This window comes from Myxine glutinosa, chromosome 12 (assembly GCF_964187855.1).
Source record: "Myxine glutinosa chromosome 12, kmMyxGlut1.1, whole genome shotgun sequence".
Lineage (NCBI taxonomy): Eukaryota > Metazoa > Chordata > Myxini > Myxiniformes > Myxinidae > Myxine > Myxine glutinosa.
This window is the reverse complement of record NC_136272.1, coordinates 103,549,522-103,567,671: the sequence shown is the minus strand read 5'-3', so window position 1 is coordinate 103,567,671 and position 18,150 is coordinate 103,549,522. Positions and strand designations below refer to the sequence as shown.

General features: G+C 44.3%; 1 protein-coding gene across 5 annotated transcripts in view; it reads left to right on the top strand.

Annotated features, from left to right (window-relative positions):
• The window catches only part of LOC137413806 (uncharacterized), a 62,782-nt gene that overhangs the window by 19,110 nt on the left and 25,522 nt on the right, over positions 1 to 18,150 (top strand). For all 5 annotated transcript variants that reach the window (XM_068099244.2, XM_078766149.1, XM_078766151.1 and 2 more), the window contains 4 exons: positions 9,180 to 9,283; positions 9,421 to 9,509; positions 13,767 to 13,806; positions 13,978 to 14,122. In XM_068099244.2, the coding sequence (XP_067955345.2) occupies positions 9,180 to 9,283; positions 9,421 to 9,509; positions 13,767 to 13,806; positions 13,978 to 14,122 (378 nt within the window). The remainder of the gene's footprint in view (positions 1 to 9,179; positions 9,284 to 9,420; positions 9,510 to 13,766; positions 13,807 to 13,977; positions 14,123 to 18,150) is intronic.

Here is an 18,150-nt window from a genome sequence, read left to right as displayed (position 1 = left end):
CTGTATGCAATTTTTTACTCACATCACACATCTCACACACATATCACCATACACACTTGACTGATATACATGCCTGCTGTTTTTGTAGACTCAGAAGAAGACCTTTGTTGGTCGAAAGCTTGTCGACAATTAAAGATCGACGTCCTGAAGCTACGTCCGCGTCTTATTTAATCTAACGATTATATATTCAATACAAATGAGACGCCCTGCTCGTACTTTGGAGTTTCTACTATTTCTTACAGTTATATATACTAGGGCATGCCCGTACGTGGGTGCCCGTTCCTTGCCAAAAAAAAAAAATAACGCAACCCGTACGCTCTACCCCGCCCGTACGCCCGTACGCCCGTAAACAAAAAAAACAACGCTCTTCGCTTCCGCCCTTCGCTCTGACTGAATTGGGAGAAATAATGCGCATAAGAAATCGAGAAATTATTATTTTCTCCGGAAGAAATCGAATTACGAACTGTAATGGCGTACGCGGTCGGCTCGGCTCGCTCTCACATCGGCCACGCCTACGCAATAACGCGTTCTGTGATTGGCTGCCGGAAGTGCAGTCTTCACTGTCCGGAAGGTCGCAAATCGCAGTTACGATGAATCGCAAATTAGTTTTAATTAGTTTTAAAACATAGTTTAACGGCAACATAGTTTTCCAACGTGAAATAAGTGAATACGCTCTCAAATGTGCCGTCCGAGGCAGAGTCTGTTCGCCACGTTCGGCACACGTGATAGCTCGCTGCTCTCTGATTGGTTGAATCGTTTTTTGGACATAGCTCGGTAACTACTTCTCCGATTAATATGAAACCTTGAAAAGGCACATCCTCGGGTCCCCAGCAATATACCTGGCAAGTTTCAAGTATATCGGACCCGTGGTTGTCGAGAAACCGCGGTCACATACATACATACATACATACATACATACAAACATACAAACATACAAACATACAAACATACACACAGAGATTACTGGAATTATAGATAGATACACATATATATATATAATTATATATATATATATATATATATATATATATATATATATACACACATATATATATATGTATATATATACACACATATATATATATATACATATATATATACAGTGGTACCTCGGCTTACGAGTGCCCCAACGTACGAGTTTTTCGGGATACGAGCCGTCGCTCGGGCGGTTTGTTGCTTTGGGATACGAGCCGAGATCCGATGTACGAGCTCAAAAAATTTATTTTTTTGAATTTTCCGGTTGTGGCTTCCGGTTCCGGTCACGTGGTTATCTTGCCGTGAAAGCATCTCTGCTTGGATATAAAACACGCAATCGTCGAAATACATGAGCGAGGAATCTCCTTGCTCCAGCCGGTGACGTCATCGGCGGGGATCCCCGCCTCCAGAGTGGCTGGTCACGTGACCGCCAAAGCGTGTCGCGCGTGCGGGTATAATGAGCTACACCTGTGGATCACGTGACCACGGAAGCACGCCTCGCTTGAGAGGCATGGCTTTCGGTTTGCGTTTTGCTTTATAAGGCGCGATAAATGGGCTTTTGAGTGTTAGCGGTTCATGGCGTTGACGGTTCATGACGGTTCATGGCGTTGACGGTCAAAAACCCATTACATCAATTTTACCAGGCACTGTACAGTAAGTACAGTGGACACCAAATGCACGGTGGAAGGCTAGAAGTAGAAGATCGTCCAAGACAAGTGAGAATAAGCCATACTTTGGAGATGACGTCATTCGCTGGTCCGATAACCAAAGATGTGGTATAAAAAACCAGGTGAGCTAACAATGCAGCAATGAAGGAATTCGGCCAAGGCACCGGCACACAACGACCTACCTACATCGAAAGACTCAATGCCAATGGTGACAGAAGCCAAGACGGCCGGCTTAAACACCGCCGAAAGACCACGGTGTACCAACTTACGATGCAGAACATCTTGCACTTAATATGATGACAACAGGTGCCATCCTCTGACGTACCATTACAGGTACAGGTACAGTACACGTGAGCACAGAGCAAAAGTTCACTGAAACCGAGATTAAGAAAAAAGAAAAAACACCTCGTGGTCCGTGCTCGATATCCGAGTTTCAATCTTTTCAAACACATGATGCTCTCGGTCACGGTATCTCCTGCGAGCTGCTTCTCCTTCAACCACACAAACAACAACTTCTCCATATCTTCATGGATAGAGGTCCGGAGCTTTGAAATAATCGTAACGCCCTTGGCTGGCGTTATAGCCTTTATGGACTCCTTCTGCTTCAAAATCGTACATATCGTAGAAGGAGTACGATCGTACTGCCTCGCCAAGTCGACAACACGCACACCTCACCTGGCATGCTCTTCTCCTCTGCTTAATAAAACCAGTTTATTTCTTTACATTCTCTTGTATTATGTACAGTATATACGAGGTCGTGCTTGTTTATACATTATTTGTTATTTATAAAGTACATTTTTGTTATTTAAAAGCACCTAACAAAAAAAATTGGTGTTTTTTTTTTGAGGCTGGAACGGATTAATAGCATTTCAATGCATTTGAATGGGAAAATTTGCTTTGACTTACGAGCGATTTGGCTTACGAGCTCCGTCACGGAACGGATTAAACTCGTAAGCCGAGGTACCACTGTATATATACACATAAATACACACATACACACACACTGTCTCAGCAATTTGCCATCTGTGGCGATACGTGAACGAAGCTTCGCCCCTCTCCCAACATTGTTGACTACTGTTGGAGAATTAATTAATTTAGCCTTGAATAATATTCAGTGACTCATTGACTCAATAATTAAGGTCCAAACTTGTTTCAGAAGTACAATCGGCTGATTTTAATGGTACGTGGGAGTTCTTGATTCACTTTTACAAAAGGCATTACAAAACACTCATTTCAATTCAAAGTAACACATACACAAACAAAAATAAAATCATCACGCAGACTCAACAGGCTACATTCAATACAGGCAACTGGACTGAGAACCTCTCCGACTTTTTGCTACACGGCTATTTATGGTCGAAGATGAGAGCGTGAGAGGTCAGGAGAGGGTCAGAGGGGAGAGATCATTTCAGCATAGCAGTACATTTGTGATTTCGCCATTCGTTGGATCCATCCCGGTGTGTACCCCGGTTTAGAATCGGTACACCGTATCCCTGCACATCGTAAGAGGCGACTAAGGGTTGGCATCAGGAAGGGCATCCGGCCATAAAAACATTGCCTCAAACAGGGAACCATGATTGTCATGGGGCCCGCAAGGCCAACCCCCGCTCTAGCGGGGAAAATGGCCTTAAAACGATCATTCTTTTTTTTTTTGTTGGATCCATCCATGGCAGGCAGCTCCAGGTCTTTATCTCCACCTCTCCCTGGCAAGGAGTGTCAGATAATGATAAACAGAGATTCTAGCTGTCTTGCAAAAATAAAACTTACTGCCCCTTTAAGATAACATGCTTAACATGAGGAGAACATCTGGTTTGTCTCAATCACCAGCCAGGAGAAAACAAGGTTACAAGAGTTCAAATAATAGGGTTACACATTATTGTTATAAGATTCAGTTCTATAGTTTAGATCTTTGATATATGTGTATATATGTATTGTATGAAGAGTTTACTTATTTATACAATATCTATCTATAATTCCAGTAATCTCTGTGTGTTTGTTTGTTTGTACGTTTGTACGTTTGTTTGTCTGTGACCGCTGTTTCTCGACAACCACGGGTCCGATATACTTGAAACTTGCCAGGTATATTGCTGGGGACCCGAGGATGTGCCTTTTCAAGGTTTCATATTAATCGGACAATTACTTACCGAGCTATGTCCAAAAAACGATTCAACCAATCAGAGAGCAGCGAGCTATCGCGTGTGCCGAACGTGGCGGACACACTCTGCCTCGGATGGCACATTTGAGAGCGTATTCATTTATTTCACGTTTGCAAACTATGTTGGCGCTATGTTGGCGTTAAACGATGTTTTAAAACTAATAAAAACCCCGGGGGGATTGTCACTGTACTCGCAAGCCGTTCGCCGTTCGCTTTGGCGTTGCGAATGGACCAAAACATTTCATGCACCAAACCATTTCATGTAAAGCGTTCGCCGTTCGCTTTGGCGTTGCGAATGGACCAAAACATTTCATGGACCAAACCATTTCATGTAAATAGAGGGGGGGATATAATTTTAGATATAGATATAGTACGGGCATGCCCTAGTTTGAATAAAAGGGACTATTTCTTTTTATTCTCTAAACGGGCTGACTTGACTGCGAGGCTCTGAAGCTTGATAACATCTCACAGTTCAAGCTGGACGTTTGCCTCTAAACGCGAGCTCGCTGGCCCTGTCCGGACTGTAATCTCGGCAAAGGAGCCCAGAATTGTTAGATTTTCATAGAATACAGTTAACACTGATTAATATACGTATGTATTTATGAAGCTTACATGTTTGCAATTAAAATTTAAGTGTTTGAAACGACAAGGTCGAGGCTCTGGGAAATCCACTCGATTTACACAAATTACGTACGCAATTAATTTTTCTTCCACACTACGTACAAGTTAAACATTTAATCGTGACGATGAAAACGTCCGACGCGAATTCTTCATAAATCTCGGCAATTTCCTGTCTGTGTACTTGGGTGGTGTAAGATATATCGTGCCGCGAAAAGCCATGATTATTTAATATATCTCGGCAATTTGCCGTCTGTGGCAATACGTGAACGAAGCTTCGCCCCTCTCCCCACATTATTGCGACGACGTATAAATTAAATATTTCATCATGACGACTGTCATCAAATGGAAAAGTCCGCCATTAATATTTAATATATCTCGCCATTTTCCCATCTGTTATTTTAAGCGGTGTATGACAGACCGTGCCGCGATTTATTTTTTTTAATATATGTCGGCAATTTCCCGTGTGTGAGTGAATTTTCTCAATTATTGCTGACACCGAGTCTAAAACCATCGATAAAAATGAAATCAGATGGTGAGTTATAGTGGAGATAAAGGTGTGAGAGAGTGTCAATGGCCTTTATGTTATAGGCCTTTGAAAATGCATTTCGTTCTCGAAACGGAAACTTTCATCGGATTTTATTCCCGTTTTTCTTTTTTTCAACCGAGTCTAAAACCATCTCAGCAACTGTGAAAAATGAAATGAGATATGGAATTAGAGTTGAAATAAAACTGTGAGAGAGAGCAAGACACCACGAGCCTAACAAAACAGGCCTCAAAGCTATGCGAGTAAATAAAATGGTGGATATTTGTTTTTGAAGCCTCTTCCAGAATGGGTGGAGCTATTCTCTCAACGGAGGAAGCCACACCCCCGGACAGATGTACGACAGACAGAATCACCTACGGAGAATATAATATAGATAATCATGATGTCATAGGTCATGTGGTACAGGTGCCATCTTTGAAAAACCAAAAAATGTTGCACCTCTATCTCCAAAACCACTGCATGGAAAAAATAGAAACATGGCTCATTGTAAATAACTCCATATAGGGAATAGGTGTTGTTAACGATGACGTAATTGGTGCCATAATTATGATGTCATAATTCGACAGGGACAACACTTGGTCTGATCAGTTTGAAATGTATTGAGCGTGATCTATGCAAAAATTATTTTAGAGAATATAAATTTATGATGTCATCGCTCATGTGGTATGTTAGCCATATTGGATTAAAGAAAAAAAAATGTTTAAAAAACAGAGTTGGCTCGCAACAAGTTGACTGCGCAGGGTAAGTATTCTATGAATACCATCTAGTTTGGTTTGTTTCCACAAGGAGGAGATGTACACAAAGCATCCATAGTTTCTTATGGCAGAGATAGAGTCCATTTGTTTGTGCTGTGGTTATCATTACCACCACTACCAAAGGTGGATGAGGTTATGTTTTCACCTCTGTCTGTCTGTCTGTTTCTTTGTTTGTCTGTCTGTCAGTTTGTGGACAATATATCTCAAAACTCTGGCCTTGCTCCCCCTGCTCCCCCTGCTTCCCCTGCTCCCCCTGCTCTGTCTGTGCTCTGTCCCCCAAATATTCCTGCAGGACGCACAAGACCTGCGAGCAACCCTCTTCTTGTGAAACTGCCAAAATCAAGACTCTCTGCTCCCCTTCACTCCTTCATTCCTCTTTTCTCCCACCTCTGGAACAAACTCCCACACTCTCTTCAATCCCTCTCCTCCCTCCAGGTCTTCAAAACAGCTGTTCACCACCATCTCTTATCTTCCCCCATCCAAAACCTTGATCTTTTCGACCCCCGTTAAAACACCCCAAATCCGCCTCTTTCAATCCCCAACTTCTTTCCTGAAATGCCGAGTAGTGTTCATTTGCCTTATAGTGTTGTATCCCTCCCTTCTCCCCAGCCCTCCCCCTTCCACAGATCTACCGACGTCCCTGTTCTCTTCTGTTGTTGTGCTTGTGTGCTTCCCTCTCTCCCCCTCTTGTCTCCCGCTCCCTTAATTGCATTTTTTTTTTATGTGTGTACATGTTTTCATGTTCAATGTGTAAGCTAACACGAGCCTCGATTCTGTATACAAAAAATAGTTGTGGACAGATTCAGACGAAATTTGGCAGAAATGTAGCAGATGTGACGAGGACTAAATGATTAGATTTTGGTGAAGATCCAGATTCGGATCCGGCTACTATAATTTTTTAAGTGATTCTTCACCATTGGGAGATAGGGCCAAAAACGATACATAGCAGGATATCTCAAAAAGTTGTGGACGAATTTGTACGAAACTTGGTGGAGGGGTTGTGTGTGTGAAGAATCGATTCAGCTCCGGATCCGGCTAGTATAATTTTTTAAAAGTGATTCTTCCCCATTGGGAACAAGAAGAACCACCTTTAGAGGCCATTTTTCCCTGCAGAGCAGGGGTTGGCCTTTTTTGGGCACCGTGGTCCCCCTTTTGAAGCAATGTTTTATGGCCGGATGCCCTTCCTGCCGCCAACCCTGTTAGTCGCCTCTTGTGACACACAGGGAATTACCAGTGAACTGGTACTCAACCATTCTTCACCATTGGGAGATGGGGCCAAAAACGATATACAGCAGGATATCTCAAAGTTCTGGATGGATGATTTTGTTTAAATGTGATTCTGTATTGTGATTTTTTCTGGTCTACTCCTGGATACAAAATGTAAACTGTTCACCTGGTGGAGGTATGCTCTCTACTGAGTGCCGTTCTAGTTTTGATTGTAATTCGAATTATAATGTGGTTGTACTCCACTGGATGCACAGCACTGTTTTCCAAACCCAGCATAGGTCACAGGTCCTTGTGCTCATCATTCGGTGGTTTGTTTGTTTATCCATTTCTTATTTTCCTCTGCTCTTCAAAGATTGTACTTGTGGCCAATGACGTCATCGGATGAAAAATGCTTTTGAACAACTAGGGTACTTGGTAGAGTGCATACCTCCACCAGGCTCAACAATTTACGTTGTGTATCCCACTGATGACCGGATCTGGATTAGGACCTAAACCAACATATAATTGCTTGTCCATGTCACCAATCCAACTCGTACACAAAGTTTTGTCCGAATCCGTCCACAACTTTTTAAGATATCGTGCTATATATCGTTTTTAGCCCAATTACTTATTGGTGAAGAATCACGTAATTCTCTAATCCGGATCCAGATGCGAATTTTCATCAAAATTGAATAAATTCTTGTCACGTACCCAGCTGACCAAATTTGGTACGATACATCAGAACATTAAGGTCTCATGGGGTTGTGCTCCCCATCAGGATCTGCCCCTACAAGAGGCTGATAAGGGTGGTTTCACCTCAAATTCAGGAAATTTATTTTAAAACTAGAATGACACTCTTCGACGTCACAACGTCGACCAATATGCCTCTGCTCACATTATTGCATCATTATAATACTTGTACCAAGTTTGATTTAAATCCATTCAGCTGTTATCAAGTTATCACATTTTTACCTGGCATGATCTTTGACCTCTTGACCCCAAAATTTAATCAGTTCATGTTTACATCATTATACATACCTGTACCAAGTTTTAATTTGAATCCCTTCAGCTGTTCACAAGTTATCACATTTTTAATCTGACATGAGCTCTAACCTTTGGCTTTTGACCTTGTGACCGCAAAATCTAATCGGTTAATCTTTACATCATTATAATACTGGTACTAAGTTTGAATTAGATCACCTCAGCTGTTCTCAAGTTATAGACCTATTACAGACTTTGACTTTTGAGCTTTGACCCCAAAGTCTAATTGGTTAATCTTTACATAATTATACATACCTGTACCAAGTTTGAATTGGATCACTTCAGCCATTCTTACATACCTGTACCAAGTTTGAATTGGATCGCTTCAGCCATTCTTACATACCTGTACCAAGTTTGAATTGGATCGCTTCAGCCATTCTTACATACCTGTACCAAGTTTGAATTGGATCACTTCAGCCGTTCTTACATACCTGTACCAAGTTTGAATTGGATCGCTTCAGCCGTTCTTACATACCTGTACCAAGTTTGAATTAGATCATTTCAGCCATTCTTACATACCTGTACCAAGTTTGAATTGGATCACTTCAGCCATTCTTGCATACCTGTACCAAGTTTGAATTGGATCACTTCAGCCATTCTTGCATACCTGTACCAAGTTTGAATTGGATCACTTCAGCCGTTCTGAAGTTAGACATATTACGGACTTTGACCTTTGACCTCTTGACCCCAAAATCTAATCGGTTAATCTTTACATCATTCTACATAACTGCACCAAATTTGGTCAGAATCCCATCTCTGGTTCACAAGTTATCGCGGTAACAGGATTTTTACCTAACATGACCTCTGACCTTTGCGCTTTGACCTCTTGACCCCAAAATCTAATCAGTTCATCTTTACCTCGTTATACATACCTGCGCCAAGTTTGACTAAGATCCCTTTAGCCGTTCTCAAGTTGTCGCGGTAACGAAAACCTATCGCGGACGGACGGACGGACAACCTGAAAACATAATGCCTTCAGCGACTTAAAAACTTCTCAGAGGCAGAAAAAAAACTTCTCAGAAACCGTGTGGAAATAACGCAGTCCCCCATGGAGCTTTTTTATTTATTATTCTGCCAATTTGTAACGATATCACCTGTTGCCCATCATTGACTAAAGTATAATATAGTTTAAGCCACAACACTGCTGTGTTATCTGAGTCTTAAAATCCCAACTTGTTTGGGGTAAGGTGACTGAATTGCTGCACCCTGCGCAGGAGCTGATGTATCGGACTATTTTAACTACGGCTTTAACGAAGACACCTGGAAGATGTACTGCGGGAAGCAGAAGTCTCTGCGCTTGGGAACGCTTTATTACCCAGTACGTGCTGTTTCGTTTTCACATTATGAGAATCATTACCGTGACATAAGCGAGTGTTGATTCCTTGTTATTCATACAAGATGAACTTGTCTAACTCGTGCATGTCCATGTACGTCACTTTTTGGATGACTTTACAGAAGACGAATCTCAATCCCAACGGGTTGGGTCTCGTGGCGCAGCTCATTGATGCCCTTGCAAGCCAGGTGAAAGCTGCTTCTCCTGGCAGGTAAAATGTCCACATTACTCGGTTTTTTTTTTGTCTGGGGCTACGATCACTGTGTATACACGTGTAAGTCTCATTCTGTTCGTGAGACGTGGTCTAGGCATGTTGAAGACCTGTTGTACGACTTTGATATGAGCTTCATGTCGTCGCCTGCTCATATTGCCAGAATCAAACTGTTAATGTATTAATGATTTCCTTTACAAGGAAGTTTAATGCACGAGGCCATAAAGGGCATCAAGGCTGCGCACACCTTGTGATTGTTTATCTGAGCGCTAGCCTTTTAAATGCTGAGCATTTAGCAAGGAAGCAGCACGTACCATTTTTAAGTCTTCAGTATGACCCCTTAGGGTCCGAACCGCCGACTTCCCAGACTCAGAGCGGAGGCTCTAACCATTACGCCACAGATTCCGGCTGTTTGCTAGTTTATGATCGGCATTGTCAGCCTTCGGTTGTGGACATTAAAATGACCGTCTACTGTGTGTGTGTGTGTGTGTGTGTGTGTGTGTGTGTGTGTGTGTGTGTGTGTGTGTGTGTGTGTGTGTGTGTGTGTGTGTGTGTGTGTGTGTGTGTGTGTGTGTGTGTGTGTGTGTGTGTGTGTGTGTGTGTCATACTTTTTGTGTCCATTTATTATACTAGGGGGCCCGTTGGTCCGTTGTACCAAATTTTCATTGGTCTTCACGGCCTTATAGCATACCTGCCTGCCGGCTTAAGAAATATTTTGGGTCATGAAGAAATTTTGGGTCCTTGGAGACTTTTGGGTCTTTTGGATCATTAAGGACTTTTGGGTCTTTTGGGTCATCTGGGTCTTTTCGGTCTTTTGGATCCTCGGGGACTTTTGGGTCCTTGGAGTCTTTTGGGTCTCAAGTGTTAAAGGGTCTTCCAAGGTTTAAAGGGTTAAAAGGTACATTTGAATAGTACCTAATTAATTAATAGACGTACATAAACACAAAAAGTATGACACACACACACACACACACAGAGACTCAGACACAGACACACAGACAGACACACACCTACCTCATCCATTTATAGTAGATCATCCATTTATAATAGATATGTCTATTAATTAATTACGTACTATTCAAATGTACCTTTTAACCCTTTAGACCTGGGGTGGGGAACCTCCGGCCTCCGGGCCGTATACGGCCCGCGAGACCGTTTGATCCGGCCCGCGAGGCAATTCATCTATCTATAATTCCAGTAATCTCTCCTTTTCAAGGTTTTAAATTAATCGGACAAAGGGTAACCAAGTTATGGCCAAAAACGATTCAACCAATTAGAGAGGAGCGAGCTTTCACGTGTTGTAACAGTCAACGAATGCCGAACGTGGCGAGCAGACGCTGCCTCGGACGGCACATTTGAGAACTTATTCATTTATTTGACGTTGGCAAAATATGTTGGCGCTAACAGAATAATTGCCATCAAATTAAAACTAATTTGCGATTAATCGTAACTGCGATATGCGACCTTCCGGACAGTCAAGTGAGTTCCGGACAGTCGTAACTGCGATATGCGACCTTCCGGACAGTCAAGTGATCGCGTGATCTCATGTCATCATTTCATTCAGTATATGCAAACATGGCGACTAACAAGAAAAGAAAGGTAGATGCGGATCCAACAACTACGCATGCTAGTTTTGTGGTGAGTATGAGTGAGCTAATCGCTAAGAAGCTGATGCCGCATTCAGAAGGAGAATTTGTGAAGGAGTGCCTTGTTGCCGCTGCGGAGCGGCTCGCACCGGACAAAGTAAAATTGTTCCAAAGTGTCAGTTTGTCTCGAAGAACTGTCTCAGATCGGATTACTGACATGGCACAAGATATTGAGAAAACACTGAAGGACACCGCAAGAGATTTCCAGTTTTTCTCTCTGGCCTGCGATGAGACAATGGACATAACAAACACTGCCCAACTAGCCATTTTTGTGTGGGGGATTACAGCTGAGTTTGATACGAGGGAGGAGTTGCTGTCTTTGCAAGCCATGCATGGCACCACCAAAGGTGAGGATTTGTTTGAGCAAGTTGTTTTGGCTATGAACAAATTCGAACTGCAGTTTGACAAGTGAAGTGGCCTGGCCACGGATGGAGCCATGGTTGGCGCGCAAAAGGGATTGACTGCATTGTTCAAAAAAGAAATGAGTCGTCTCAGTCTCGATCCAAGTGAGTTAGTTGTATGCCACTGTATCATACACCAAGAGAATCTGTGTGCACAGTCCCTGAAGCTCAACAATGTGATGACAACTATCGTTTCCAAAATAAACGTCATCAAAAGCAGAGGGCTGAACAGCCGCCAGTTCAAGGAGCTACTGAGTGAACTAGAGTTAGAGTACGGAGATCTGGTTTACCACTGTGAGGTGCGGTGGCTGAGTCGCGGAAATATGCTCACACGGTTTTACTCACTGAGAGAAGAAGTGAAACAGTTCATGGAGATGAAGGGGAAACCTGTCATGGAACTCAGTGATAGCAAGTGGCTGTGTGATTTGGGCTTCATGGTGGACATTACCAAGTACCTGTCAGAGCTGAACGTCAAGCTCTAAGGTCCCAACCAGCTTCTCAGCTCTCTGCAATCACATGTGAAATCATTTGAAGCTAAACTAAAGCTGTGGCAAGTGCAACTGGAAAGGGGAAACACTATCCACTTTCCCACTCTGCAAGAACAAAAGCCTGCTGTGACATCTGAATATGCTGCTGAGTGTGCAAAACTCCTCCAGGCATTTGGAGAGAGGTTCCAGGACATGAAAAGTAAACAAAGGGAACTGAACATATTTGCCACGCCGTTTAATATGGAACCAGCTGATGTGCCTGACAACCTACAACACGAAATCATTGAGCTGCAAAGCAATGACGAGCTCAAAGCTAGGTACAACAACCTCCCTTTGCTCGAGTTCTACAAACTGTATGTACGTGCTGAGGATTTTCCCATTCTGAGGAGACATGCACTGAAGTTTGCATCACTGTTTGGGACGACCTACAGCTGTGAGCAGTTCTTTTCAAAACTGACTCTTGCAAAGACTCGGTTCCGCTCAAGACTGACTGACCCAAACCTGCAAAACCAGCTGCGAGTAGCATCATCATCACTACCACCTGACACCAAATGCCTCGCCAAAGAGAAACAGTTCCAGCCATCGCATTAGGTGAGTCCGATATATGTATTCAATAATTTAGCATGGCCCTCGAAGGATGTTCTAAAAATCGAAATGGCCCTTGACAGGAAAAAGGTTCCCCACCCCTGCTTTAGACTGCTGAGACCTCTTAGACCTTAGAAGACCCTTTAACACTTGAGAACCAAAAGTTATTGATGACCCAAAAGTCTGAGGACCCAAAAGACCTAAGAGTCCCTGAGGACCTAGATGACCCAACAGTCCTTAATGACTCAAAATACCAAAAAGTCCTTGATGACCCAAAAGTCCCCGAGGACCCAAAAAACCCAAGTCTCCGAGGACCCAAAAGACTCAGATGACCCAAAAGTCCCTAATGACCCAAAAGTCCTCGACGGCCTAAAAGACCCAGAGGACCCAAAAGACCCCCCTGAGTCCAGCAGCAGGTATGCTACAAGGCCGTGAAGACAAATGAAAATTTGGTACAACGGACCAACGGGCCCGTAGTCTTTAAAAAAAAAACACCTGGCTCATTATGTCCTTGCACTTTGGTTCATTGTTTGGGGTGATTAGCAGTACCTGCTTGTAGGTGGGACCCAGCCGGGTGTGGATATCAATCATCTGGCATATTACTGCTGTAAAGGATCTCCAGGTTAGCCGGTGTTGTGCCACTTCTAGCCTCGTCCCAAGTCAAACCGATGCGCTGCAGAATTGGTCAAGGTGGCTTTACATCTGGTGTATGGTCTACCTCTGACTCTTCCCGCTGGTAGAGGGCCTGAAAAGTGATTGATGCCTTGTTACCTTGGTGACGGCATACGTGGCCAAACCATCATAGGTGTGCTCCGGCTTTAGGGGAGGCCAGGTCATCCAGTTGGTGCAGATATTGTACAGGAATAATGAACCAATTTTGTATAACGGTGGTTCTTTTTAAATGGAAATGGAAGCTGTGATGCGTTTGGTTTCTATGGGCTCTAAGGGGTTGTCATTCTAGGATGATAGGAACCACTCCATAATCGTGCATCCCAAACCATCTTCTGACACCAAAAACGCCTTTCACATGGAGACGGTGTGACTTTGTCTTGGTGGCTGCCAGACCTGTCGTGAAGATCTGTCGTGTAATGCTACTTGTTTTGGTGGATGTTTTTTGATTGATTAATTTATTTTCAGATACCAAGACTCCAGCACTTTCAATGAAAACTTTACTCAGGTAGGAAAGAAATATTGAGGTCCATTTGTTACCTCATCCTCCTTTGCAGGACATTTTAAGCCAGCTGTCTTGTGCTCTTGTACTTGCAATTGCCGCATATTACCATTGACAAATACACTATCGATGGAATAAATTGAAACGTGGATTTCCTGAAAGTTCCTCCTGGTGTAGCTTCCAGGATTGTTGGATGCGCTCGATTTGGAGATTGCAAGGCAAACTTGGCTGAACCAGGTTGTATCGGCATCTCATTTGTCCGGCCTTTCGCGTCCCTTCCTACAGCCATCCATCATGAGATCGCTGGGCCTGCAACATCCAGGTGAGGCCACCTAGTATCAAGGGCAGATTGCACTAATGGACAGAACATGTTACTTTGGTGCAAAAGTAAATCAAGGGGAAGTAGAACGGCATTCTGTAGAGAGCGTAACTCTAACGGGCTGCACAGTTTACATTTTGTATCTCACTGACGGGCCGCATCTGGATTCGGACCTGAACCAAAATCTAATCGCTTGTTCTTGTCACCTATCCAATTCGTCCATCTAGTTTTGTCATAACTCGTCCACATTTTGAAATATCATGTTACACGACATGGCCAAAAGTATGCGGACACCCGTATGTGCTCGTCGAACATCTCATTCCAAAATCATGGGCATTAATATGGAGTTGGTCCCCCCCCCTTTGCTGCTATAACAGCCTCCACTATTCTGGGAAGGGTTTCCACTAGATGTTGGAAAATTGCTGTGGGGATTTGCTTCCATTCAGCCACAAGAGCATTAGTGAGGTCGGGCACTGATGTTGGGCAATTATACCTGGTTCGCAGTCGGTGTTCTAATTCATCCCAAAAGTGTTTGAGTGGGTTGATGTCAGGGCTCTGTGCAGGCCAGTCAAGTTCTTCCACACCCATCTCGACAAACCATTTCTGCATGGACTTCACTTTGTGCATGGGGGCATTGTCATGCTAAAACAGGAAAGGGCCCTCCCCAAACTGTTGCCACAAAGCTGGAAGCACATAATCGTCTAGAATGTCATTGTATGCTGTAGCATTAAGATTTCCCTTCACTGGAACTAAGGCGCCTAGCCAGAACCATGAAAAACAGCCCAGACCATTATCCTGCCTCCACCAAACTTTACAGTTGGCACTATGCATTCGGGCAGGTAGCATTGTCCTGGCATCCGTCAAATCCAGATTCGTCCGTCGGACTGCCAGATGGTGAAGCGTGATTCATCACTCCAGAGAACGCGTTTCCACTGCTCCAGAGTCCAAAGACGACGAGCTTTACACCACTCCAGTCGACACTTGGCATTGTGCATGGTGATCTTAGGCTTGTGTGCGGCTGCTCGGCCATGGAAACACATTTCATGAAGCTCCCGATGAACAGTTGTTGTGCTGACGTTGCTTCCAGAGGCAGTTTGGACCTCAGTAGTGAGTGTTGCAACCGAGGACAGACTATTTTTACGTGCTACACGGTTCAGCACTCGGCAGTCCCATTCTGTGAGCTTGTGTGGCCTACCACTTCATGGCTGAGCTGTTGTTGCTCCTAGACGTTTACCCTTCACAATAACAGCACTTACAGTTGATCGGGGCAGCTCTAGCAAGGCAGAAATTTGACGAACTGTCTTGTTGAAAAGGTGGCACAAAAGGTGAAAAAACGCAATCGCTTTTCGCTCTGAATTACGTGCAAACGCATGACGGAAATCACCATCGCCCAGCATCGAGTGCCAACCGAGATGGCGCCCGGTAGCTGCATCTCCACCTATGTGGTGTGAATGGCAATGGTCATTCTATATATTTTCCGTTCAGTGGTCTGGCAGCGAGGATGGAGCATCACGTGATCGCTCTGAGCAAATCAGCGAGCTGCTCTGGCACCGGCTGAGATTCCGTGTGTAATGTTCCTCGCTGAAATGCGCTGAGGTAAATATGAATAAAAAATATGGATCTCGTCAAATATTTTTTGGTAAGCCATGTCCTTCCCAGGCTCAATGACCATGTCTATGCCAAATATCAAGCACGTCAGCCTCTCCGTTTAGGAGTCTATCGGTAACATATACACACACACAAACTGTGTTTTATTTATATAGATTACAGACTTTGACCTTTAACGATTGACCTCTAGAATGCAAAATCTAATCGGTTAATCTTTACATCATTATACATACCTGTACCAAGTTTGAATTGGATCACTTCAGCCATTGTCAAGTTATAGACCTATTATTATAGATTTGACCTTTGACCCCAAAATCGAATCACTTAATCTTTACAATATTATACATACCTGTACAAAATTTGAATTAGATCACTTCAGCCATTCTCAGGTTATAGAGCTATTACAGATTTGACCTTTGACCTCTTGACCCCAAAATGTAATCAGTTCATCTTTACATCTCCCTTCGTTGACCTCCACACCCCTTCTGACCTCACTGACTACTACAACCACACTCTCTCCTCCTGCCTCGACCAGCTTGCACCTATAAAAACCAAAACAGTTTCTTTCACCCATTCTGCTCCCTGGTTTACCCCTGAACTCCGCCTGATGAAAACTCGTGCTCGCCAACGTGAAAGACTCTGCAATAAAACAGGTCTCACAATTCACTCCCAAGCCTACAAGGACCACCTACAACACTACAAAGATGCCCTCTCCCGCGCCCGCTCCGCCTACTACTCTCAAATTATCCACTCTGGCTCTGGAAACCCAAAAGCACTCTTCTCTACAATAAACAAACTCCTCAGCCCCCTGGACACCACCACCCAGTCATTCACAGTAGACAACTGCATCTCCTTCCTTTCATTCTTCCAAAGCAAAATTGACAACATCTACAGCAGCTTAACCACCACCGCACCTGCTCCCCCTCAAACCACCTGCCCCCCCCTTATCCTGCCAACCCCTGTCTCAGTTCTCCCCAGTCTCCCCTACTGACCTCTCTGAACTCCTCATAGGAATGAAAACTGCCACCTGCACTCTTGACCCCATCCCCTCCAGCTTTGTCAAGGCCTCCCTTCCTGCTCTCTCTCCACTTATCACTGCAACAATAAACTCCTCCCTGTCTACAGGCATCGTCCCACCATCCCTCAAAATTGCTGCTGTTACCCCCATTCTGAAAAAACCTGGACTCAACCCTGACACCCTAAATAACTTCAGACCCATCTCCAACCTACCCTTTCTGTCAAAAGTTTTGGAACGCGCTGTAGCCACTCAACATAAACATCACCTCTCTGCCATTAACCTGTATGAAACATTCCAATCCGGATTGCGCTCCAACCACAGTACTGAAACTGCTCTCCTCAAAATCATCAACGACCTTCTCCTCTCCTCTGACGCTGGCACCATCAATCACACCATCCTCCTCACCCGACTTGAAACCACCTTTAACATTACCGGCACTGCCCTCTCTTGGATCAAATCATACCTCTCCGACAGACGCCAGTTCATCTCTATCAATAACTGCAAATCCCCCACTGCTCCACTCCCCCAAGGTGTCCCCCAAGGTTCAGTTCTTGGCCCCCTCCTCTTCATCCTGTACCTGTCCCCCCTTGGTCACTTAATCTGCCGTCATGGTCTCCAATTCCACTGCTTCGCCGATGACATCCAGCTTTTCATCTCCACCAAGTCCATCTCCACCGCCACCCACTCGATCCTGACAAACTGCATCACTGAAATAAAATCCTGGCTTCAAATCAACTTCCTCAAACTTAACTATGATAAATCTGAAATAATCATCATTGGCCCAAAAACGCTCACCAAATCCACCCATAACTTTGCCCTCAACATCGACGATTTCTCAGTATCCACCTCCCCTCACATCCAGAATCTTGGCATCATCTTTGACCAAACCCTCTCCTTCGACAAATGCACTAAATGCAGACATCACCGCATCGCCGAATGCGGACATCGCCCGTCTCCGTCCATCCCTCGCCTCCACGGCTGCAGAAACCCTCATCCATGCCTTCATCACCTCCCGTCTGGACTACTGCAACAGCCTCCTCTTTGGTTCACCCTCAATAATCATCAATAAACTCCAATACATTCAGAACTCCGCTGCCCGTCTACTCACCCATTCCCGGACCCGTGACCACATCACCCCCGTCCTTTACAAGCTTCACTGGGTCACCATCCCCCAGAGAATCCAGTACAAAATCCTCCACTTGACCTACAAAGCCCTCCATAACCTGGCCCCATCCTACCTGACTGACCTCCTCTCCAGACACACTCCCACCCGCAACCTCCGCTCTGCTGGTACCAACCTCCTGACCCCCCCCCCCTCCCCCATGCGGACCAAATTCAGATCCTGGGGGGACAGGGCCTTCTCCATCGCTGCTCCCACCCTCTGGAACTCACTACCTCACACCAT